Source organism: Podarcis liolepis (assembly GCF_965112155.1).
Source record: "Podarcis liolepis genome assembly, chromosome: 4".
NCBI classification, from domain to species: Eukaryota; Metazoa; Chordata; class Lepidosauria; order Squamata; family Lacertidae; genus Podarcis; species Podarcis liolepis.
Window position 1 is genome coordinate 106884285 of NC_139558.1, and position 23064 is coordinate 106907348.

The 23064-nt window shown below is 53.7% G+C and overlaps 1 protein-coding gene across 9 annotated transcripts; it reads right to left on the reverse strand.

The window, feature by feature from the left end:
• Positions 1-746: 746 nt before the first annotated feature.
• LOC310705031 (apical endosomal glycoprotein-like) lies at positions 747-22194 on the reverse strand. 9 transcript variants are annotated; one of them, XM_083499295.1, is made up of 28 exons: positions 22052-22194; positions 21177-21278; positions 20575-20748; positions 20356-20484; positions 19459-19592; positions 19314-19380; positions 19102-19218; positions 18852-19001; positions 17935-18017; positions 17585-17743; positions 16824-16914; positions 16218-16373; positions 15797-16012; positions 15418-15542; positions 15228-15318; positions 6820-6924; positions 5819-5956; positions 3499-3629; positions 3197-3407; positions 2977-3108; positions 2766-2890; positions 2584-2677; positions 2337-2492; positions 2108-2227; positions 1860-1990; positions 1401-1518; positions 1150-1316; positions 747-989 (listed from the first exon to the last, which is right to left on the reverse strand). In XM_083499295.1, exons 3-28 carry the CDS (start codon positions 20663-20665, stop codon positions 942-944), a joined length of 3285 nt encoding a protein of 1094 aa, XP_083355421.1. In that variant the 5' UTR covers positions 20666-20748; positions 21177-21278; positions 22052-22194; the 3' UTR covers positions 747-941. The 9 variants fall into 9 exon arrangements, with proteins under 9 accessions (XP_083355421.1, XP_083355415.1, XP_083355414.1 ...); XM_083499289.1 differs by lacking the exon at positions 22052-22194 and adding an exon at positions 21495-21760 and having other exon boundaries at positions 1860-1987; XM_083499288.1 differs by lacking the exon at positions 22052-22194 and adding an exon at positions 21495-21760.
• Between the last annotated feature and the right edge of the window lie 870 nt (positions 22195-23064).

Genomic DNA, 23064 nt, shown 5'->3' on the forward strand with positions numbered 1-23064 from the left:
TAACACATATGTTCTTGTGACTGAAGGACTCTAGAAGCACCTTTTGGTAACCACTGTTATAGCTATCAATCATTTCAACCTCCACCATTAAAGAGAACATTATTATTTTTTTGGGGGGGGGGAATAGATGCCACTTGGCATGCAAATATGCTGGAAGACCTTGTGGGGGACATACAGTAGGTATCTCTGGATAGATTCAGTAATTAGTGGTGGAGCTTCATGCTCCGGCAGTGGGGGGGGGGAGCGGAGAGCAGGTGGGGGTGTGGCACGTGTCCCGGGGGCGTGGCACACTGCCCGCAGGGGCGTGATGCCCAGCACGGGCGGGGGGGCCAGTCGCAATGGCACCCCACCAGGATTGCGCTGCTGGGGGCAGTGAGCTCCCCCCACTACCCTCTTCCTCTGCCAGTGCCAGTAATCCAGAGATGGGGAACCTTTGACACTCCAGATGTTGCCGAGCTATAACTCCCATCCTGACCATTGGCAAATCCACACCGTGATCAACTCCCTCTGTGAAAGGACGTGTGGATCCAGAATTGGCCTACACAGTCACTTACGGACTCATTGTTAAAACACATATAGTCTGACCCTTGAAATGCAGAGATGGGACCCCAAGAGGCATCTAGTCCATTCCCCCACGAAGTGGGGACCAAGACAGATCTCTTCCTCCACCTCGGGAGCAGGCTGTTTCCCCCCCCCCCCGTCCCAAACTCCCTGAGCTCTGTTCGTGCACAGACACCCCGACACTATTTTTTTGGGCAGAAATCCCATTTTATTTCATAGGAGACGAGAGCGGCTACAGAAAAAATGCCATGGTTTTCTCCTTTGTTTCGTGTTGTCCGCCTTCAGCACGTCCAGAGAAATCGTGCCCAGTCAGAAAGGGATCTGAGGGTCATCCAGTCCAACCCGCCAGCTAGGCAGGCATCCTTCTGGGGAGAAAGGGGCTAGTCTGTTGGCGCGCTGATGGGCAGCTCCACGATCCGAACCTGGTCCTGCGAATGCAAAGCGGGTAGTTCATGGCCAGGCATGGAATTCACCAATGCAGGTAGGCTGCCTCTGGCCCTGGAGGCCCCACCTCTTACCACAGGGAGGCAGGTAGACTGCCTCTGGCGTATGGAAGGGGGACGGGGCTCCAGGGTGCGAGGGACTCACGTCTTGGAAGGCAACATTGTCGAAGGCCTCGAACTGGGGCGCCTCCAACGGCCAGCACTTCTTCCGACAGCGGTGAGCGATGGCCCAGGCCAGGAGTCCCCCAAAAAGGGCGCAGGCGGCTGCGGATGCAACGGCAGCCTCCCAAGGCAGGGTGGGGGCACTGCTCCCTGGGGGGGGGGAGAAGACTCCGTTTGTATGCGCCTGTGTGTCTCTTGAACCCCGGATCCCCAAAGCATTGGGCCTCCCCTCACCTTCACCACTGCTCTCCTGGCGCTGCTCCTCGCACCCGCCTCCTGCCACGTATGCTACGTCGTCCACCGCAATGGTGCCCGTGCCGGACCAATCGCCAGCGCCCACTTCCAGCACCACCTGCGAGACATGGGTTCAAACCAGCAGTGCCTCATGCCAGGAAGGAATTCGAATCCGCCACCTGCTGAATGTCTCATGCAAGAGGCGTTCCAAAGTGGCAGGGAGTCCCAAAGTTTCATGGTGCCGTGGCAAGAAGTCCCAAAGGGGTAATTGGGATTTTCTTTTTCGAACCGAAAAGCCCCACGTCTTTATAGGGCATCCAGTGGCAGGCAGTCCCAAAGGTGGACAAAGGCCGTCACATTTAAAGGAGTTTAACAGGAATAATATAAGGAAGTTTAATTATCATAGGAACACCAGTGGCAGGCAGTCTCAAAGGCACCAAACTTTCTGAGATGGCTTACCTGGAACTCACCACCGCTGTCAATGAGAAGCCTCTCCTCCTGCCAGGCCCAACCTTGGTAGCTGGCTGCCCGCCAGACCACACGCTCCCCCTGCGGGCTGGACAGGAGCACCTGGAGCTCAGCATTGCCTGCTGGGGAGGGAAAGGGAGGCGGAGTCATGTGGGCAGTGGGTTCGGGTGCCAGAGGCTCCGCAATAATTCTCTTCCCGCATCAGGGAGTTCCAACGGCCCAAGTAAAACCTGACTCACCACTTTTCCCCTGGAAGGCCATGCGGTAGCGGAAGTGGAAGCAGCCGGTGCCTTCAAGGGTCTCGCTGGTGAGGCGGGCGGCATGGTGTCCTGCGCCCACCTGGACAGAGATGTGGCGCCCTAGAGAGAAATGAAAATAATAATCGGGAGAGAAGCCCAATTACTCGCACCCGGACCTGGCTCAGAGCAAACCATTATTGCAACGATTCATTCCGATCCCTCGACCCACCTTGCAGGGTCGTAAGTCGTAAGCCTCCCGCCCCAGACGCTTGGGGGTACCGCGTGCGAGACTCACCGTCTGTGCCCGCCCCGGCCCAATCCCAGCTCCGCCAATCACCGTGGGGCTTCCTCCAGCCACAGGTGCCGGATTCAAAATCGCATGAGCCTGAGCGGAGAGAGCAGAGCAGTCAATCCCCTGGCAATATTCTGCACCCCGAACCCTTTGGTCATGCGGCGCTACAACTCCCAAGACTTACCAGCGCCGAGGCAGCTCCCCGGTGTCACCTCAAGGTCGTCGAGTGCCACATACGATGGCACAGCCCCTCCATGGCCTTCTGCCGCAAAAGCCACCTGCGCCAGAGAGAGGGGGGTCCGCATGCTGCCACAAACTCAAACCCAGCACCATTCCCCCAACCCGACTCTCCCCTTTGGCACTCACCCGCCACTCGCTGCTAACTTCCGCTGTGAAATTTGCGTAGCGCCAGCTCCCGTGCCGCCTTGAACCCGCTGCCAGCGCCTCGGCCTGCCTCCCGCCCTCTTCCTCCACGGAGGCGCGCAGAGAGCCTGGCGAGAGAGCGCCTTGGTGGAGTCATCAAGCTTTCTGGCAGGGCGGGACCCTGGTGGGTCATCAATCCCACCCGGGCTTTTACCTGCGTCTCCAGCGCTCAGGTAGTACCAGAATCCGACACAGTGGGTGCCCCCCAGCGGCAGGTACACCCTCGTCCGCAGCGGCGCCGCTTCTCCCGCTGCCAGGGCGCTGGTGTCGGCAACCATGTAGTGTCCTGGGGAGGGAAGCAGCGAGTTCCAGTTGGGGTTTCCTTCCATATTGGGACCCCGGCAGTCATCCAGCCTGACCCTGGCGTCACTCACCCTCCGACGTGCCAAGGGTGCGGTCATGGGGCGGGCCTTGCCCTGAGGTGCCGTCGCCCTGCCGCCGCACCCACCCTCCTCCTGAAACATTGCAGGCGCTGGGCTCCTCAAAGTTGCAGCGGAGGGGGGCGGCGCAGGGGCTGGGCGCCAGTGCTACGTCGTCCAGTGCCACGGTTCCCATGAAGCCGTCGCAGAGCAGCTCAAAGATCACCTGGAATGGAAAGAAAATAGTTTCCGGTGCTGTTATTCACGATGATTTTGCTTGTTCTTATTCTAGGCTGGATTCGATCCCAAGACCTCACCTGGAAGCCGGGCAGCAGATGCTGGGGAATTGTGGCCGAGGCACGGCGCCAAGTGGCCCCCTGACTCCCCGCCCGGGTCCACAGAACTTCCTCTGCGGCACCGGCGGATTTCACCAGCAGGTTGAAGGTGCCTGGGAAAGAGGGGGGCAGGGGCTCCATTAATTGCTATTATATCATCATCATCATCATCTCATCCTTTCCCCTAACCGCTATGTGTCTTTATCTTTGTTCATTATTCTTACTACTGTATTTCCTTTTCTTAACTACTATAACCATTAAGCTATTATTTATTTTTAAAGGATTCTTGCTGATTGTTATTTATGCTGTATTGTTTTCAATATCTGGTTGGAAGCTGCCCAGATAGGCGGGGTATAAATACATTATTATTATTATTATTATTATTATTATTATTATTATTATTATTATTATTATTATTATCGTCGTCGTCGTCGTCGTGGCTCATTACCACTCATCATTTAATACCATATTAATAATAATAATAATTTATTATTTGTACCCCGCCCATCTGGCTGGGTTTCCCCAGCCACTCTGGGCGGCTTCCAACAAAGATGAAAAATACACTAAAATGTCACATATTAAAAACTTCCCTGAACAGGGCTGCCTTCAGATGTCTTCTGAATGTCAGGTAGTTGTTTATCGCTTTGGCATCTGATGGGAGGGCATTCCACAGGGCGGGCGCCACTACCGAGAAGGCCCTCTGCCTGGTTCCCTGTAACTTGGCCTCTCGCAGTGAGGGAACCGCCAGAAGGCCCTCGGCGCTGGACCTCAGCATCCGGGCAGAATGATGGGGGTGGAGACGCTCCTTCAGGTATACTGGACCAAGGCCGTTTAGGGCTTTAAAGGTCAGCACCAACACTTTGAATTGTGCTCGGAAACATACTGGGAGCCAATGTAGGTCTTTCAAGACCGGTGTTATGTGGTTTCAGCGGCCGCACCCAGTCACCAGTCTAGTTGCCGCATTCTGCATTAGTTGTAGTTTCCGGGTCACCTTCAAAGGTAGCCCCACGTAGAGCGCATTGCAATAGTCCAAGCGGGAGATAACCAGAACATGCACCACTCTGGCGAGATAGTCTGCAGGCAGATAGGGTCTCAGCCTACGTACCAGATGGAGCTGGTAGACAGCTGCCCTGGATACAGATTTGACCTGTGCCTCCATGGACAGCTGTGAGTCCAAAATGACTCCCAGGCTGCGCACCTGGTCCTTCAGGGGCACAGTTACCCCATTCAGGACCAGGGAATCCCCCACACCCGCCCACCTCCTGTCCCCCAAAAACAGTTCTTCTGTCTTGTCAGGATTCAATCTCAATCTGTTAGCCGCCATCCATCCTCCAACCACCTCCAGGCACTCACACAGGACCTTCACCGCCTTCACTGGTTCTGGTTTAAAAGAGAGGTAGAGCTGGGCATCATCCGCATACTGATGAACACCCAGCCCAAACCTCTTGATGATCTCTCCCAATGGCTGCATGTAAATGTTGAAAAGCATGGGGGAGAGGACAGAACCCTGAGGCACCCCACAAGTGAGAGCCCAGGGGTCTGAACACTCATCCCCCCCCACCACTTTCTGAACACGGCCCAGGAGGAAGGAGCGGAACCACTGTATGACAGTGCCCCCAGCTCCCAGCCATCAACCGGTGTTCTTAATTTTTCTGGATTATAACTTGTCACCAATATTCGTTATTGAGAAATAGTACTTTTTACCATTATTTATTCTCATCATTCTTTTTATATGATAATATAAGAATTTCATAATTTTTTTATAAATACAATATAAATAATATAAAAATATAATATAAAAATGATAATAAGCAATAAGAAATACTATTTCTCAACAACGAATTGATATTTGTTCATTTGTCTGTGAACCTCCCTGAGACTTTGGGGTATAGGATGGTATATAAAAATTTCATTATTCTCATCTGAAAAGTCTCCGGTGACGCCACTCCTTCGAGGGCATCCCTCCCTCTGCTGAAATTCCTTGCTAGAGCTGAAGCTGCAGGTTCGAGTCCCGCCCTCTTCCATGACGAAAACTCCCTTTGGAAATCTCGGCCCGCATGCCAGCTGACTGAATGGCCTCCTCCCTCCTGGATGGACTTGCAGCGCTTGCCATCTTGGGAACTCCCTGCTACTTGAGATGAAGAAATCCCCTCGCCTCTGGAGATCTGAAAGTCTCCTCCATTGGAACTCCCTGCCACTTGATTGTCAGGCTGGCACTCCTTGCGTCCTGGGCCTTCCCAGCATCTTGCTCTCAAACCTGCACCATCTGGGGAACTGCCTGCCACTTGAGAGCCGCCCTTACCAATCTGGGGCCCCTCCAGGCGGTACCAGAAGGAGAGGCAGGCGTTGGACAGTGTCAGCGAAGCTTGGGGGGCAGAGACCAGCCTCGCCCGCCGGCCGCGGGATCCGGGTGCCGCAGGGTCCGCCGAGAGGAAAGAACCTGTGGGGCGACAGGGTCAGGTCCTGGGTTTGAATTTGCGCCAAGGCTCAGCTTGCCCTCAAAATCCACCTGCTTGCCCCCCGAGACTTGCCCTCTAAGCTCCATTTCAGAGAGCAGCTGCCTCCTTTGGAACTCCCCGACAAGGGATAATTTGTGGGACTGAAACTGGATCAATGATTGATTTTTTTGTTTTATTTCCAAAATGAGGTTTTTCGAGCCATCTAGAAATTCTTGGCAAACTGATAGGAATGGTTTAAGTCATTTTGGTCGAGCCTACAAACCCAACTTTGTGATTTGGAGACGGGCAGTTATTACTATTACAATTACTATTAATGTGATTTATATCCAACCGCATAATAATTATAATAATAATATATTATTTATAGCCCGCCCATATGGAACTGGAACGTAAGAGCACATTTGAGGGGGCATCTTTCATCCAAACCTTAAACCAGTAACAGCAGCATAATATCAAATTAATCACAACAACCATTTCAATTTCAAAAAAGAAATCTCTTTTGGGATGTGTCAAGGTTTGCCCCAGGAGCTGTGAGCTGCTTTGGGTGCACAAATTGCAATTGAAATTATTCCACCCCCATCGCAGGTTTGTTCTCAAAATTGGCAGGCTTTCTGCTCTTTTGCAAGGAGCAGATCCCACAAAAGCTGCAAGCCCTTTCTCCAAATTCAGCTGAAAACTTATATAGCAACTTATAGTGACATTATCAGCATAATTCCACCCGATTTGGCCATGGGAGTAGAATAATTTCGGCGGCAAACCTTTGCTCCTTGCCAAACCAGCGCAGGAGGACTGGAAACACAAGCAGCTTTCTGAAAGGGAAGGTCTTGGGTTCAAATCTTCCTACCTCTGCCCGTCGTGTGGTCCTGGCCGACGTGGAGGCGCCACTCAAACCCGTCGCCCGGCTCAGCAAACCACCCACACAGGTCGCTCTCAAAGTTGCACGACAGCCCTGCGGGGCAGGAAGAGAGAGAGAGAGAGAGAGAGAGAGAGAGAGAGAGAGAGAGAGACCGTCAGGGGGAAGAACACACACACACTTAGATAGCTTCTTATTAATATTATGATTCTTATTATAACCATCATTAGTACATTATATATCATAAGTATATTAAGATTAGTATATACTAGCATTAATCCAAAGATCTCAGGGCAGTGTACCATTTTCAGAGGCTATTTTACAGAGCATAAATCAAAGCATGGTAAAAGACAGCATAATAAGGAAAACAATCATTTTTGGACTGTCACACCCTGAGGAAGAAGAAGCGGATTATTATTATTAACAACAACAACAATATACAAGGTGAGTCTTTTAAAGGAGGCCCCGTGGAACATGTGTACTCACCCCGTATTATATTGGGCCCAGTATCATGTTACTGTTCTTACTATTGTTATTGTGCCCAGTATTCTATTGTTGTTATTGCTATGTATAAATTGATATGATGTCTATATTTATTATGTATATTTATGTATATATTTATTTATTATGTGTATGTGTGTGTGTGTGTGTGTGTGTGTGTATGTGTGTGTATATATATAATATATGTACATGTCAGAGCTGCTTGAAGATCCTAGCTCACAGAGGATCACGCTAGCCAGCGATCATTAAGTAAAAGTCTTTATTGAGTTACAGTTTCCATTCTCACGCTGCTGCGCGCAACTCTACGTCTAGTAGCTAGATCGGCGAAGCTCCGTCTGAGTCTCCGCCCCGTGTGCACCAACTTAATATCCTAGCCCGGCTCCACCTTTTCCGCCTGACTGTCCTCCTCTGGGTCCCTCTACCCCCCGGGGTCTCTTCCTTCCGGGATTCTTCTGACGCTGACCCCCCGGACCCTCCTGCCTCCTTGCGCCGGGCTTTAGGACCTGGCTCCCTTTCGGGGCTGCTTACTGCGCCACCTTCCTCTGCATTTGAACTTGGCGCGCGCGCCCAACCTTCCACTTTCCGCTTAACCGTTTCTTCGCTCCCCGATGGAGGTGTGGCCACTCCTGACTCGTGCCCTCCCTCCTGTGGTGAGCTGCCAGCGCTTGCCCCCTGGCTCCTTTCCTCTTCCCTGCTCTCTGGCGGTGACGCTGGTCCCGATTTCCAACTGCTCTCCTCTGAGTCCCCTCTGGCTCTATCTTCCTGGGGTGCCCCCCTAGACTCCCCCCTTGCCCTGGCCACTGGTGCTCCTTTCTGTGAATCCTCTGATTCACTGGAAAGACTCGGAGATCTCGGGTCGTCGTCATCACTCATCTTTTCTTCTGCCTCCTCCCCTTCGCTCTCTGTTTCCTCCCTTGCCCTTGCCTCTGCTCCTAAACCCCTGACATCCATCCCCCCCTCGAAGCCCCCCATTCCCCCCTCCCCTCCTTCCGGTGCTGGAGCTGGGTGCTGCTGTTGCAAAGGGACGAACGTCGGATATCGTTCGCTTCCCGTGGCGGGTCTCCATCTGAAGTCTCCCGGGTCTTCCTCCCTGCTCTCGTCGACGACGGTCACCTCCGCTTCCATCTCTGTGCCGCCGTGCTCGAAACCAGGGTCGTCCCCGAAAATGTCCATGTCCGTCTCTCCCTCACTTCCTCCTGGCGGCGTTGCTCGTCCTGAGCATTCCAGCCACTTTCTGCGGAACTGCTCCTCTGGCCTATCGTCCCACCAATACGAGGGTTCTGATGCAGATCCCGAGGGTGACCCCTCCGGGGAACGGACGTCTCGTGTCGGGTCCTCGTCCGAGTCGAACCCCCGGAACGTGCTGGCCGAAAGCGTGGGCGTGAAAAGCCAGTCGTCGAAAAAGTCTGCTGGCATAGGTCTATGTGGGAAGAGGGCATGAAACTCGTCTTTGAGCAGAGGTTCGTCCAAGGCGTAGCCCGGCACCCAGCTGTTCGCACTGGCCGGGGTGCCCTCCTTGGCGAGAAAGTATTCTACCCCCTCTTCCCCCCATCTGGAGTCCAAAATCTCCGTGACTTCGTTGATGCGCTCCTTCTGTGCCACTCCCGCGTGCCCTGTTCTGTCTCTGACCGGACTCGGCGCCGTTCCGGGTTCCTGGAACCTGTGCGGTGCCTTGTAGGGAGTGAGCACCGATCTGTGGAATACCGGATGCATTCTGGAACCCTCCGGAAGTGCCAGTCTGAAAGCTACCGGGTTGACCTGCTCTTCGACTTGGTAGGGCCCCAGTTGTTTATGCCCTAGTTTCTTCTTGGCCAACGACCTGGCCGGCACTGCGTGGGCTGCTAACCAGACCCAGTCTCCCACGTGGAGCTCTTCGCCAACCCTTCTGTGTTTGTCCGCTTGTACCTTGTATGCGTGCTTGGCCAGCTCCAGGTGGCGCCTCAGCTGATCGTGGACTTCCTGCAGCTCCGACGCGAACGCATCTGCTGTCTGCGGCTCCCCCTCCCCCATTCTTTCCAGTCCCGGGAAGGTTCTGGGGTGCCTCCCGTTGTTGGCGAAGAACGGCGTGACCCCCGTGGAGACGTGTTTCGTGTTGTTGTAGGCGAACTCGGCAAGCGGCAGGTAATCCACCCACGTCGCAGGCTGTTGATTTGCATAACATCTCAGGTACTGCTGCATGATGGCATTGACCCGCTCCGCTTGCCCGTTGGTCTGCGGGTGTCTCGCCGACGCCAGGTTGATCTTGACGTTCAGGAAGCCCATCAGCTTCTGCCAGAAATTCGAGATGAACTGCCGCCCCCGGTCGGACAGAATAGACCGTGGCAGACCGTGAACCTTGAACACGTGGTCTATGAACAGTTTGGCGGTTTGCTCCGCCGTGGCCACCTTAGCACACGGAATGAAATGTGCCATCTTGGAAAACAGGTCCACCACCACCAGCACTGCCGTCTTGCCCCTCGAGCTGGGCAGATCCGTGACAAAGTCCAGGGCCACCCTTTCCCAAGGTTCGACCGGAGTTTGCAGCGGTTCCAACAGTCCGGCCGGTGGTCTGTGCACTGGCTTGGCCCTCTGGCAGGTGTCACACCTCGCCACGTAGTCTGCGACCTCCCCTCTCATTCCAGGCCACCAGAAATCCCTGGCTACTAATTCCACCGTCTTCTCCTTGCCGAAGTGCCCGGCAGTGGGCGCGTTGTGCAGCTGCTGCAGCACCTTGGCGCGAAGGTCGTCTCCTGGCACGTAGATGGCCCCTTTACGGATGAGCAAACCATCTCGTAGCTGGAAACCGTCGGCCGCTGCCTTGCCCCTTTGCACCTCTGCCATCTTTGCTTGCGCGGAGTCATCCTGCAACGCTCGTCGCACCGCCTCCAGGTCCACGGTTGCCGCGGCGCACGCCCAAACTGTTGGTGCGAAGATGTGCATGGCGGCTGCTGGCGTTGCGTCCTCCAGATACTGCGGCTTACGGGAGAGAGCGTCCGCCATGATGTTGGTGTCCCCCGGGACATACTCTATGCGGAAGTCGAAGTTCGCAAAGAACTCAGCCCAACGTAACTGCCTCTGGTTTAGGAACTGTGCCGTGCGCCAGTGCTCCAGATTCTTGTGGTCCGTGCAAACCTGCACCGTGTGCTTGGCGCCGATCAGGAAGTGCCTCCACGCTTTGAACGCTGCATGAATGGCCAGCAACTCCCTGTCCCAGATGGTGTAGTTCTGCTCGGACTTGCTGAGCTTCCTGGAGTAAAACGCTCCCGGTCGCCACACCCCCTGCGGGTCCTTTTGCAGCAGGACCGCCCCCACGGCTCTGTCCAAGGCGTCTGTCTCCACCCTCATCGGCCTGCTGGGGTTGACGTGAAGCAGCTGCTCTTCCGACGCGAAGAGACGCTTGAGTGCCTGAAAGGACTGCTCCGCCTGCTCTGTCCAAACGAACTTCTTTTTCTTGGAGCTAAGCGTGTCTGTGATGGCCGCTGTCTGCATAGCTGTCAGGGGTTTAGGAGCAGAGGCACGGGCAAGGGAGGAAACAGAGAGCGAAGGGGAGGAGGCAGAAGAAAAGATGAGTGATGACGACGACCCGAGATCTCCTAGTCTTTCCAGTGAATCAGAGGATTCACAGAAAGGAGCACCAGTGGCCAGGGCAAGGGGGGAGTCTAGGGGGGCACCCCAGGAAGATAGAGCCAGAGGGGACTCAGGGGGGAGCAGCTGGAAATCGGGACCAGCGTCACCGCCAGGGAGCAGGGAAGAGGAAGGGAGCCAGGGGGGAAGCGCTGGCAGCTCACCCCAGGAGGGAGGGCATGAGTCAGGAGTGGCCACACCTCCATCGGGGAGTGAAGAAACGGTTAAGAGGAAAGTGGAAGGTTGGGCGCGCGCGCCAAGTTCAAATGCAGAGGAAGGCGGCGCAGTAAGCAGCCCCGAAAGGGAGCCAGGTCCTAAAGCCCGGCGCAAGGAGGCAGGAGGGTCCGGGTCAGCGTCAGAAGAATCCCGGAAGGAAGAAACCCCGGGGGGTAGAGGGACCCAGAGGAGGACAGTCAGGCGGAAAAGGTGGAGCAAGGCTAGGATATTAAGTTGGTGCACACGGGGCGGAGACTCAGACGGAGCTTCGCCGATCTAGCTACTAGACGTAGAGTTGCGCGCAGCAGCGTGAGAATGGAAACTGTAATTCAATAAAGACTTTTACTTAATGATCGCTGGCTAGCGTGATCCTCTGTGAGCTAGGATCTTCAAGCAGCTCTGACAATAGCGAAGCCCTTGATAAACTTGCGATAGAAGTTCGCAAAGCCGACAAACCGTTGGACCTCTTTCCGGTTGCGTGGACTCTTCCAATCCAATACCGCTCGAACCTTGGCGCTGTCCATGGCGAGCCCCTTGTCAGACAACTTGTAGCCCAGAAAATCCACCTCCGTCACGTCAAATTGGCACTTCTCCAGCTTGGCGTAGAGCCTATGTTGCTTTAGCCTGCTCAGCACTTCCTTGACGTGTCCGTCATGCTCCTGCTGCGATTCCGAAAAGATCAGGATGTCATCTAAGAAACAGACGCACGTCTTGTAGAGAAGTCCCGCCAACACGTGATGCATGAAAGCTTGAAAAACGTGGGAGCCATTTTGCAATCCAAAAGGCATAACTCTATATTCGTAGGTACCCAGTGGCGTGAACATGGCCGTCTTCCACTCATCTCCCTCCCGCATGCGAATGAGGTTGTACACCCCTCGCAGGTCTAACTTGGTGAACACTTTTCCCTTCCGCACCTTCGCCAGGAGGTCGTCGATTCGGGGCATGGGGAAGTCCGATGGCTTGGTCCCATTGTTTAAAATGCGATAGTCCACTACCAGTCTTTTTTGGGGCGTGTCTCGCTTTTTAACAAAGAATACAGGACTGCCCCCCGCTGCCTTGGACTCTCGGATGAAACCGCGCTCCAAATTATGATCTATGAACTCTTTGAGTTCCTGCAGTTCATCCTCTGACATGGAATACAGTTTCCCTTTAGGCAGCGCCGCCCCCGGCAGCAGGTCAATTTTGCAGTCATATGGTCTGTGAGGGGGTAGCCTGTCTGCCTCCTTCTCGCAGAAAACTTCCAAAAATTCTGCGTACTTGTGGGGAATCGCTTGCAGCGTGCCTAGCAGCAGCTGTGACTCCTCTTCCTCTCCTTCCTGCCGGGGCACGATGCAGTGTTCAGCACAAAAGGAAGAGCCGAAGATCAGCTGCCTCTGGTACCAAGCCAGCGTTGGGCTGTGCTTGTCCAGCCAACTCATTCCCAATACAATGGGCGTATCCGATAGTTGAGTGACATTGAAGCTGATGATTTCTTTGTGATTCCCAAGTCGCATCGCCATCGGTGGCGTCTGCTTCACCACTTGCCCCCCTAGCAACTCCCTGCCATCCACCGTGACAACCTGCAGGGGCAGTGTGGCCGGCAGCAACTGTATAGCGTGTTTGTCGACAAAGTCCTGCCCTATAAAGTCCGCATTGCTGCCCGAGTCAACTGTGATTGGCACGTCCATGGTGATTCCATTGGGCAGCTGGAGAGATGCGGTGAGCCTCACTACTGGTTTGGGCGGGAGGGGGTTCACGGGCTGTAAAATCTCTGGGGACTGCGTCACTAACACGTCTGGCTGGGCCCCAGGGCCTCTTCCTCCAGCCAGACTGCGTCGTTTCCCTGCTGTGGTCCTCCTTGCTGCGTTGCTGCAGTCACCATTGCTGAGGCTGCAGTGAGCTTGTGGAGCCTCTGGGGACACTCTTTCGCCATATGCCCTGGCTCCTCACAGACGTAACACTTCCTGTTCCCTCTAGGAGGCTTCGCTTTCACTGCTGCCGGTGCTAGGGCTCTGGTTGCTGACTGAGCCCTTGCACCTCCAACCTCCATAGGTTCCGCTCCTCCTCCTGGCGGAGGCGTGGATTGCGCACGCGCTGCTTCTCTGGGAAGGAAGGAGGAGCCCCTGGCTAGTTCGCGCCCTCCACGCCCTTCGTCCCTGCTCCACGGACGTTCTTCCAGCCGCACCCCCACTGCCAGTGCCCTCTGAACGACCTCCTGGGTGGTCCGGGGTCTCTCCCCCCTCGCGATCTCATCTTTAATCGAGCTGTGCAGCCCCTCCCAAAAGAGGTCTCTTACAGGGGCCGAATCTCTGTCCCATTCCAGGGCACTGACCAAAGCGAAAAAGCGGGCATGGTACTGCCTCACGCTGGCCCTCCCTTGCCTTAGTCCATGCACCTCCTTCCGGGCAAGATCCACGTCAATGCTTGATAAAAAACACCCATCCATCGCTTTAATAAAGGCATCCGCATTTTGGAGCGCCGGATCCTTATCTCTCCATAAATTGCGCAGCCATGCTTTAGCATCCCCATGCAAATGGGACATGATGAATCCCACTTTCTCTTGCTCATCTCTAAAGTCTTTATTCAGCAGTTGCAGTGCGCACAGTACGTCTGCTCTAAAGTTGGGATACTGTTGCAGGTTCCCATCGAAGTGAGATACCAGACCGCCTGTTCGTCTCGCCAACCCAATTCCCTCCTGCCTGGGTGTCTGCTTTGTCAGCACGTCTAACCTGACCTGGAGATCCCTGCAGGCGGCAGCTGCCTCCTCCTCTCTCTTCCTGGATGCGAGAGCCTCGGCATTCAGTTGTGACACTGCTTTTCTGAGTTCCTCTATCTGCTGCTCAGCCGTCATGTCGTCTGCCGTTCGTGAGCTCGCTAGTAGGCACCTGCTTCTCTCCCCTCCTCGAGGCTGTAGATGCCCACAATTCGGAGACGGAGCTTACTGTCAGAGCTGCTTGAAGATCCTAGCTCACAGAGGATCACGCTAGCCAGCGATCATTAAGTAAAAGTCTTTATTGAGTTACAGTTTCCATTCTCACGCTGCTGCGCGCAACTCTACGTCTAGTAGCTAGATCGGCGAAGCTCCGTCTGAGTCTCCGCCCCGTGTGCACCAACTTAATATCCTAGCCCGGCTCCACCTTTTCCGCCTGACTGTCCTCCTCTGGGTCCCTCTACCCCCCGGGGTCTCTTCCTTCCGGGATTCTTCTGACGCTGACCCCCCGGACCCTCCTGTCTCCTTGCGCCGGGCTTTAGGACCTGGCTCCCTTTCCGGGCTGCTTACTGCGCCACCTTCCTCTGCATTTGAACTTGGCGCGCGCGCCCAACCTTCCACTTTCCGCTTAGCCGTTTCTTCGCTCCCCGATGGAGGTGTGGCCACTCCTGACTCGTGCCCTCCCTCCTGTGGTGAGCTGCCAGCGCTTGCCCCCTGGCTCCTTTCCTCTTCCCTGCTCTCTGGCGGTGACGCTGGTCCCGATTTCCAACTGCTCTCCTCTGAGTCCCCTCTGGCTCTATCTTCCTGGGGTGCCCCCCTAGACTCCCCCCTTGCCCTGGCCACTGGTGCTCCTTTCTGTGAATCCTCTGATTCACTGGAAAGACTCGGAGATCTCGGGTCGTCGTCATCACTCATCTTTTCTTCTGCCTCCTCCCCTTCGCTCTCTGTTTCCTCCCTTGCCCTTGCCTCTGCTCCTAAACCCCTGACAGTACATATTATACTATATCCTGCCTTCCTCCCAGGCAGTTTAGAGAAATTTAGGATGGGGAAATCATTACAAAACTAGTAACGATTCTTCAAATTGAAGCATCATCATTGTCACCATTACTATTATTAATAGCATGCATCCCACCCCCGACAGGGACTCCCGGCAGCTGATGGATCCAGTCATCCCCAACCTGCGGCCCTCCAGATGTTTTGACCTACAACTCCCATGATCCCTAGCTAACAGGACAAGTGGTCAGGAATGATGGGAATTGTAGTCCAAAACATCTGGAGGGCCAAAGGTTGGGGATGCCTGGCTAAAACAATAGCGGCCCCAAATTGGGAAAATGTTGAAGAATGATTCTGACGGGCGGAGGGGAATCAGCGCCCTCCGATGGTGACATACCTGAGCGGCGCGAGAGAGAAGCACCGCAGTCCAGAAAGGCCACGCTCTTGATGGCCAGGGCAAGATCCTCCTCCGTCGCCAGGAGCTCCAGCTTCGGGGAGACAGAGATAAGGGAACCTCAGGGGTCATCCAGCCCAACCCGCTGTCACCCACCTCAGGCGGGGTGGGGGTGGGGGAGCTGCTGGCTCACCTGGAAAGGCCGTTCTCTCGCACCCAGGGCCACGGTGGCGTGCTGCCAGGCGGCGGTGCCATTGCCCTGGGCGTGCCACAACCACCGGCCCGCCGCTGCGTCGGTGACAGCCAGAGCCAGGAGCCCTGGGAAAAGAGCGCAACTGATGTGGTTAAACAGTCAGGATTATTTTTACTGAGTTCCAGCACACGTGAAGAACTTAAAATAAATCCTTATTTCCCGGGGAATAGCCTTTGGACTCTCACAAAATCTGCTCCAATATTTCTGTAAATAATAGTCAATGATGATAGTAAATAATAATAATAATAATTTGCATGGGTCTGCCTGCATGTCGCAGCTCCTGCGCGTTTACATGGAACGTGGATCTGGCTGCACCTACCTTGAGGGCCGGTGTTGAACTGCAGCTCCACGGCGCAGGCCCAGCTGGAAGGCCCCAGGAGCGGCGTGGTGGCCCTGGCCAGGGAGATCATCTGCCCCGGAGCCTGGCCCAGGCCCAGTCCGGGCGACGCAGGATCCGGCCCCGCGCTGACCCACTGGATCCGGCCCACGCTGACATCCGCCCAGCCGCCCATGCCATGGGTGAAATTGCTGGCTCCTAGGAAAGGACAGGGGCTGCTTGGATCGGGGCTGGGCTAGATGACTCCAGCTATCATTCTGTGATGCCCAAAGCAGATTTTAGGGTGCCCAGGTGCCACCCCTGGGTGGGCTCAGGCCCAGCAGGGAATCTGCTTTCCGTGTCACAAGAGACTCCTGTGGCAGGCAGTTCCGCGAGTTAATGGAGGCCCACGGCAGACGCTCACCACACTGGCTCTCGTCGGTGTTGTCGTTGCAGTCGGCCTTGAAGTCACACACTTGCTCGCTGTCGAGGCAGCGTGCCCCACTGTCACAGGCAAACTGGTCGTCCTTGCAGGGCACCGGTCCGGGTGGTTGCTCGGTGCAGGGAGCGGAGAGCAGGCCTGGATGGGGAGGGAAGGGGGCGCCAATGTCCGGGACTCTTCATCGGTCACAGCCCAAAAGGTGGGGTTGGATTGGATGACCCTGGGGGTCCCATTCCCATAGGTCATTTTTGTTACAAAAAGATTCAACCTTGCTGGTATCTTAATATCAACAACCAGAAGAAGGTTTCCTTTTTGGAATAATAAATTTCCAGAGCAGGGTGGATTTGATTGAAATGAAATCAATCTAAATGACAATTGAAACCACCATTTAAATCCCAAGTCAGTCAGACTTGATTTAAACCAGTTTTTTACAGAAAGATTCAGCCTTGCTGGCATCTTCTTAATATTGACAAGCAGTCATTACACATACATGTGCACACATGCAGATATGACCCATGTGAAATATTTTGGGAGAAAGAATTGCCCTCAAGAGAACCGGAGCCTTCTTTCAACACCTTTCCCCCTCACCACTTTGCTGGATGCAACCGGGAGACAGGATCAGGTCATCCAGAGCGATGCTGCTTTGAGGATCCTTCCCGATGACGCCCTCAAGGACAATCTGGAAGGAGGGAGCGAGTCCGAGAGAAACCCTTTTCTTTTTTTACTTATTATGAGCGTTCTCCATTTCCTTTCTGTACCACTTTATATTTGAAAAAAACACCCACTTCCAAGCAGTTGGCATTAAAACATCCAGAGTAAAGCCCAGGAAAAGACTATGTTTCTTTATTTCCCCTATTTATTTATTTACTGACTTGACTATATTTCTTTATTCCCCCTATTTATTTGCTGACTATAATATTGCAGAAGTGGCGCAGTCCTTAGTGTCCAAGATCCGGGTTTGAATCCTCACTCAGACAGAGCCTGGAGTCTGTCGCCTCCTCTGAGCCTCCCTGGCAAGGGTTGGGGGGGGGGTGTTGCTGGCAAGGTTATTGTAGGGAAGAAGGGAGGAGAAAAAGGGGCAATAAGAAGCCTCTCCTTCTTAGGAAGTTTGGAAGAAGAGCTTGGAGAGTTTGAGCAAAGATGGCTGCCTTGGAGTGGGTTGGACTACATGACCGCTGGGGTCCCATTTTTTTGAAATAAGCCCTTCTGCTTAAGGGCCCTGCCAGAGGGAGATGTGGCCAACCTGGCGCCAAAAATGCCTGGTGAATGTCGAACCCTGAAGTCAGGGCAGGGCTGCCAAATTCCTGGCACCAGCAGTGCTCCTCTGCCTTTACAGGGATTGGGGGTACCTGGAAGTCCTCAGTGCCGTTGAAAGTGGCTTCCTGGCGGAACCAGAAGTCGCCCAGATCGCCGGCACGGCTGAGGATCAGCTCCCTCTTCGTCTCCGTCTGGGAGTAGACGTTCAGGCGGTTGGCGTCCGACCCGTGCAGGTGGGCATAGAGCACCAGCTGGAAGGGAAACGTAGCGCTAGAGCCGAGGGTCCGAGCCGTTCGCCAGTACAGGGGCGGCCGATATTCCTCATATATATTGGCCCATATTTCCATAGAAAACAAATACTAAATGATGATAATAACCTCCTCCCATATTTTTGCAAATAAGAAATCGTAAATGATGATGATAATGATTATAAGGGACTCACATGGCAGGACCCGTTCACCACCAGGGTGGGGCTGACCAGCTCAGCTCGGCCCGGCTGGGCGCCGGCGACGTAGATGAAGTGCCCTGTGAGAGAGGAGAGCGAAAGAGGGAGCTGAGGCCAGCGAAATGCCACCCCAAGATCAAGATTTATTTGTCACTGTGACCCCAACGTAAAAAGTTTGTAAATCTCTGTTATACAATCACAAGATCTATAAATATATGCAGAGCTCAGTTGGTAGAGTACCAGAGTCTCTACCATTTATTATTATTATTATTATTATTATTATTATTATTATTATTATTATACCCCGCCCATCTGGCTGGTTTTCTCCTCTTTGCTCCAATTTGGGCAAAAGATTCCTGCCTAGATGACCTGCAGTGTCCCTTCCAACTCTGCAATTCTAGAGTTCTATGATTCTATGTCATCTATAAAGACACATACATTGCATATAGATACTCATTTTATATCTATATCTATATATGCACACATATGCATATATCAATTATATTTATAAATCTATACACACGTATCTATACACACATATACCCACATATCCATATTATTTATGTACTTATTTATATACAAACGCATTTACATAAGTAAATACACATTTCATTTACACACACACACACACACACACATCCATACACACACACACACACACACCCATGCTCATGGAACAGAGCTATTTATTATGTGTATCTCTGCCTATAAATTATCTCTATGTTTAAATGATCTCTATCTATGTCAATATCATGCCCCCCACACGTATAAATGAGCTCAGAAAGATAGTTGTGAGCTCCTGGAGGTGCAAACTCTGCACATGCCCCGAGTTGGTAAGACTTGATTCAAATCATTTCTTTACGGAAAGATTCAGCCTTGCTGGCATCCTCTACATATTAACAACCAGCACCCACCTTCCGGCGTGTTGGTGGTGTGGTCGCGGGTGGGACGGGCTGGGGACGACGGCACCTGGGAGCTGCAGTTCCTCGCCCAGGAGAGGTTCTGGTTGGCACCCGCTGTCCACCTGCACCAGTCCTCCTCGAAGGGGCACGAGAGGAAGGTCTCTGGGGGAGAAAGGCAGGTGAGGGGGGGTCCCAAGGTGCCTTTTCCGCCCTCCCCCCTTCCGGTGGCGCCCATGTCCCCCCCCCCGGCCCGACTGCTCACCGCAACCCTGTTCGTCGCTGGCGTCGCTGCAGTCCTCGGTGCCATCACAATGGCGGGCAGGGGCCACGCAGCCTCTTGGCAGGCACGGGCGCTCGTTTGGGGCGCAGCTCCGGGGACCTGGAAATGTTGGGACGGTGAACGGGGAGCCTCCAAGCCCAGAGGCAGTCTATCTGGTTGGCAGGGTTTTGAGGAGGCGGAAAAGAAAGCCTTACTTTGGGGGCCACAGTTCCTGAACTGCACATCGTCCAGCGCCACGCTCGCCACCGAGGAGAAGGTCACCTGTGGAGGGGGAGGCAGCGCTCTTGACATGCTCCGGAGAAGGAGCCGGCCGGGGAGAGCGAGGAGCCCAAGACCCACCTGGAAAGCGCCGCGGACTCTTCCAGTGTAGGCCAGCAGGGGGCGCCAGGCACCAGAGGACGAGGCGGGGCTTCGCCACAGGGGGACAACGTGGCCGCCGTGGCTCAACTCCAATGTGAAGCTCCCGTTGAATCCTGCAGGGGAAGGGCGGAGGGGTAAGGGACAGGAGGGTCATCTAGTCTGACCCTGGTGAGGATTGCAGATTGCCATCTCGTCTCAGCCGCTCTCGTTTTTATCAGTCCCCAATGGGGGCGGAAAGCAGGGCATCAGTAAATGTCAAGATAAGAAGGATCAGGATGGTATTTCTTTACACCGACCCTACCAGGTTGGTTAGTAGTCTGGAAATCAATAAATACTAATTATATGATACGATACACCCTGCAGTTTAGAAACGTATTATGTAATAATAATAATAATAATAATAATAATAATAGTAATAATAATAATAATTTTTTATTTATACCCCGCCCTCCCCAGCCAAGGCCGGGCTCAGAGCGGCTTACAAGCAATAATAAAAACAAGATGAATGATTACAACTTAAAAACAAAAATAAAATACAACATTAAAATAATGGAACATTAAAATATTAAAATGTAGCCTCATCGCAGGAGGAGAAGGAAAAGAAAAAAGAAAGAGAGGGCGGGAGGGAATCAAATTGGCTCCAAGCCAAAGGCCAGGCGGAACAACTCGTCTTACAGGCCCTGCAGAAAGAAATCAGATCCTGCAGGGCCCTGGTCTCATGAGGCAGAGCGTTCCACCAGCCGGAGCCAGAGTTGAATATTGATATGGAATTATGAGAACCGGGCCAGGCGGCATTTCCCCCACCACACCGGGGAAAAGGCCGAGCGGGTGGCTCTGCGCCTGTTGGATTTCTGACCGCCAGTGCCCCAAGCTTACCTGTCTCGGCCATGCTGTACCAGGCGCGGAGCTCACAGGTTGAGGCCGCGTCGCTCAGGGTGGGGGAGCGGAGTCGGGCAGGGGCGGCAGGCGGCTTGGCTCGCTGCTCTGAGGTGCTCATGTACCAGCCTGAAGGGAGGTCGGGGGGGGGCGCCAGGTCAAAGGGGTGCTCTAACCGCTAAGCAATGCTTCCCCTCCCTTCAAATGAAGCATGTTTACCCTGGTCGGTGCCCAGCGTGTGGTCGAAGGGGGGGTCGGCGCCGTGCGCCCAGCCTCCGCCCCGCCCTGGGTGCCACCGGTACCCAGACATGCTGACGTCCTCCCATCCGCAGGTGGTGCCTTCAAAGTCGCAGGCCAAGGCGGCACCTGGCAGTGCCAGCCCATTCCGGTAGCCTGGAAGGAGAAGGAATCAGGCGCCCTGAGCAAGCTACAGTTCCCAGCATTCTGGGCACCAAGTGCCCTTAGGAGACCCCTGTTCCCCCCATGAGCTACAGTTCCCAGAGTTCCCTGGGAAGAGAAATGGGCTTGGGAACTGTAGTTCTGCCAAGGGAATCGCAACCCTCAATGCCCAGAGCAAGCAATCGTTTCCAGGGTGCTTTGGGGGACATTGTGGGAACTGTAGCTTGTTCAGTTTCCCAAGCAGACCCTCTCAGAGCTATAACTCCCAGAGTTTCCTTGGAAAGGCAGTGCAGAATATTCTTCTTCCATAGGAAACTACAGTTCCCAGGGTGCTTTGGGGGATGTCAAGATGGGTTAAATCACTCTCTGTGAGGGGAATCGAGGCACATCTCCCCAATTCCTTTGGTGACGCCAAAACTTACCGCAATGGCTCTCGTCAGAGCAATCCCAGCGGTCGCAGGCAAAGTTGCAGGTGCTCACGCTTGAGTTCCCATAGGCGCCCCAGCTAGGAAATGGAGACCCAGCTAGGGGGGAAAAAGGGGGAAAGTGCCATTAAAAGGAGAGGAAGAGTGAGAGAGCCAGGGAGCATCCTAGAATGGGAGAGATGGAAGGACCTCAAGGGTCATCTAGTCCAACCCGCTGCTCAGAGCTAGAATTCCCAGGACTTTGGGAACTGAGAGAGGGAAGAGAGAGAGGGACAGGATTCGCAGCCCCCGTCTCCCTTTGCCCCCCCGGCTCACCCCAGCCCAGCAGGGCACCCCACAGCACCCACAGGCGTGCCATCCTCCCAGCAGCGCCCAGCAGGACTTCGCCCTCAACTTATCTGCGCGCCCGCAGGGCGAGGCGGGCAAAAGGCCGGCGGGGCGGAGGCAGAAACCAGGACTTTGGTCCCTGCACCCTAAAGGACACCGGGGGGCCCACAGGAATCCACTTTGTGGGACTACCCTGGGCTCCCAGGCGCCTCTTCTGCTCTGGCAAAGCCTCCTGGGCCAGGGAGCGAGGAAGCAGCGCTCAGGGAAACGCTGCGAGGAGGAGGAGGAGGAGAAAAAGGAGAAGGCAAATAATGAGGATAATCAACAACAACAACAATAATAATAATCAACCTTAACTATAAGATTATATATATATAACATAAATTATTATTATTATCATTATTATATTTAATAATATATACTATAATAATAATAACGAGGAGAATCCAGGCCCCTCAGGCACTGTTGGGACTCCTCCCTGAGGGGATTTGGGGGGGGGTCCCTCCGGCTTCCTTCTCCGCAGGGACCCCCAACGAGGCGCCCACCTCACGAAGGAGACCAGCGCCACCCAGCGGCCAGGCTAGGCCCCACTGCCCTCAACCAAAATGGCGGCGGTGGCGCGTCTTCTGCCCTTTCTTCCCCCCTCCGGTCAGTTTCCCTCTTTCCAGTCACGTTGCCCTCGTCCAAACGGCCCCCCCCCAGGACCCCCTCGCTCAACGCACGCGCAGAGCAGCCACAGCAACAATAAAAATCTCGGCGGCCATAGGTCGGCCTTTTGGCCAATCACAGGTCGGGTTGTGGGCGGGGCCAGCCGCTTGGCGCTTTTTCTCCTCAGCGTTTTCTCCTCGGCGTTTCCCGCGCCCTGACGCGAAGGAAGCTTGTACGGTAAGTTTTGTCGTGTTTTTAATACTGTATTCTGGTGGGAGCCACCCACAGTGGGTGGGAAATAATTAGAAATGATTATCATCATTGATTTTTAAATTATTATTATTATTATTATAAAAGGCTTAGGGAAGTTTGTAATTATTATGTTTTGTTGCGTTTTTAATATTCTGTTGGGAGGAGCCCACAGTGGCTGGGGAAGGGTAATAAATTATGATTATCATTAATTTTTAAAGTGTTATCATTGTTATTATAATAATTGTTATTAGAAAAGGGTTAGGGGTGTTTGTAGTATATTATGTTTTATCTTTTTAAAAATATTCTGTTGGTAACTGGGAAATAGTAATAAATTATTATTATCATTATATGTTAAATTATTATTTCCCCCCCTAAGCCTTAACAGTATAGTATTTTTATTTATTTGAATTGGGGCGGGGAAGCTCCCCTTGGCTACAGCAACTCCAGAGTAGCTGGCTGTGAGTTCAGATGATCTCCATTGCTTTCCCCCTCAGGCCGCCTTTGCGAGCCGAACCAAGGGTGACCAAGCAGTGTCTTGAAAGCTGTATCTGAACAGTGTAGTGTTCAGATGAACCACTGCTTTAAGCAGTGGTTTTGTAACCAGGTAATTCCTCAAGATCCTAATTCCTCCACTTATTATGAAATGCAATCCCCTTGT

Coding starts and splice junctions, on each gene's coding strand:
- LOC310705031 (XM_083499288.1), bottom strand. CDS start 21,537: ATGGCACGCCTGTGGGTGCTGTGGGGTGCCCTGCTGGGCTGGG. Junction 16,915..17,584: donor ACGGCACTGAGGACTTCCAG/GTACCCCCAATC, acceptor CCCTCCTTCCAG/ATTGTCCTTGAGGGCGTCAT. Junction 1,317..1,400: donor CCAGGAGAGCAGTGGTGAAG/GTGAGGGGAGGC, acceptor CCCCCCCCCCAG/GGAGCAGTGCCCCCACCCTG.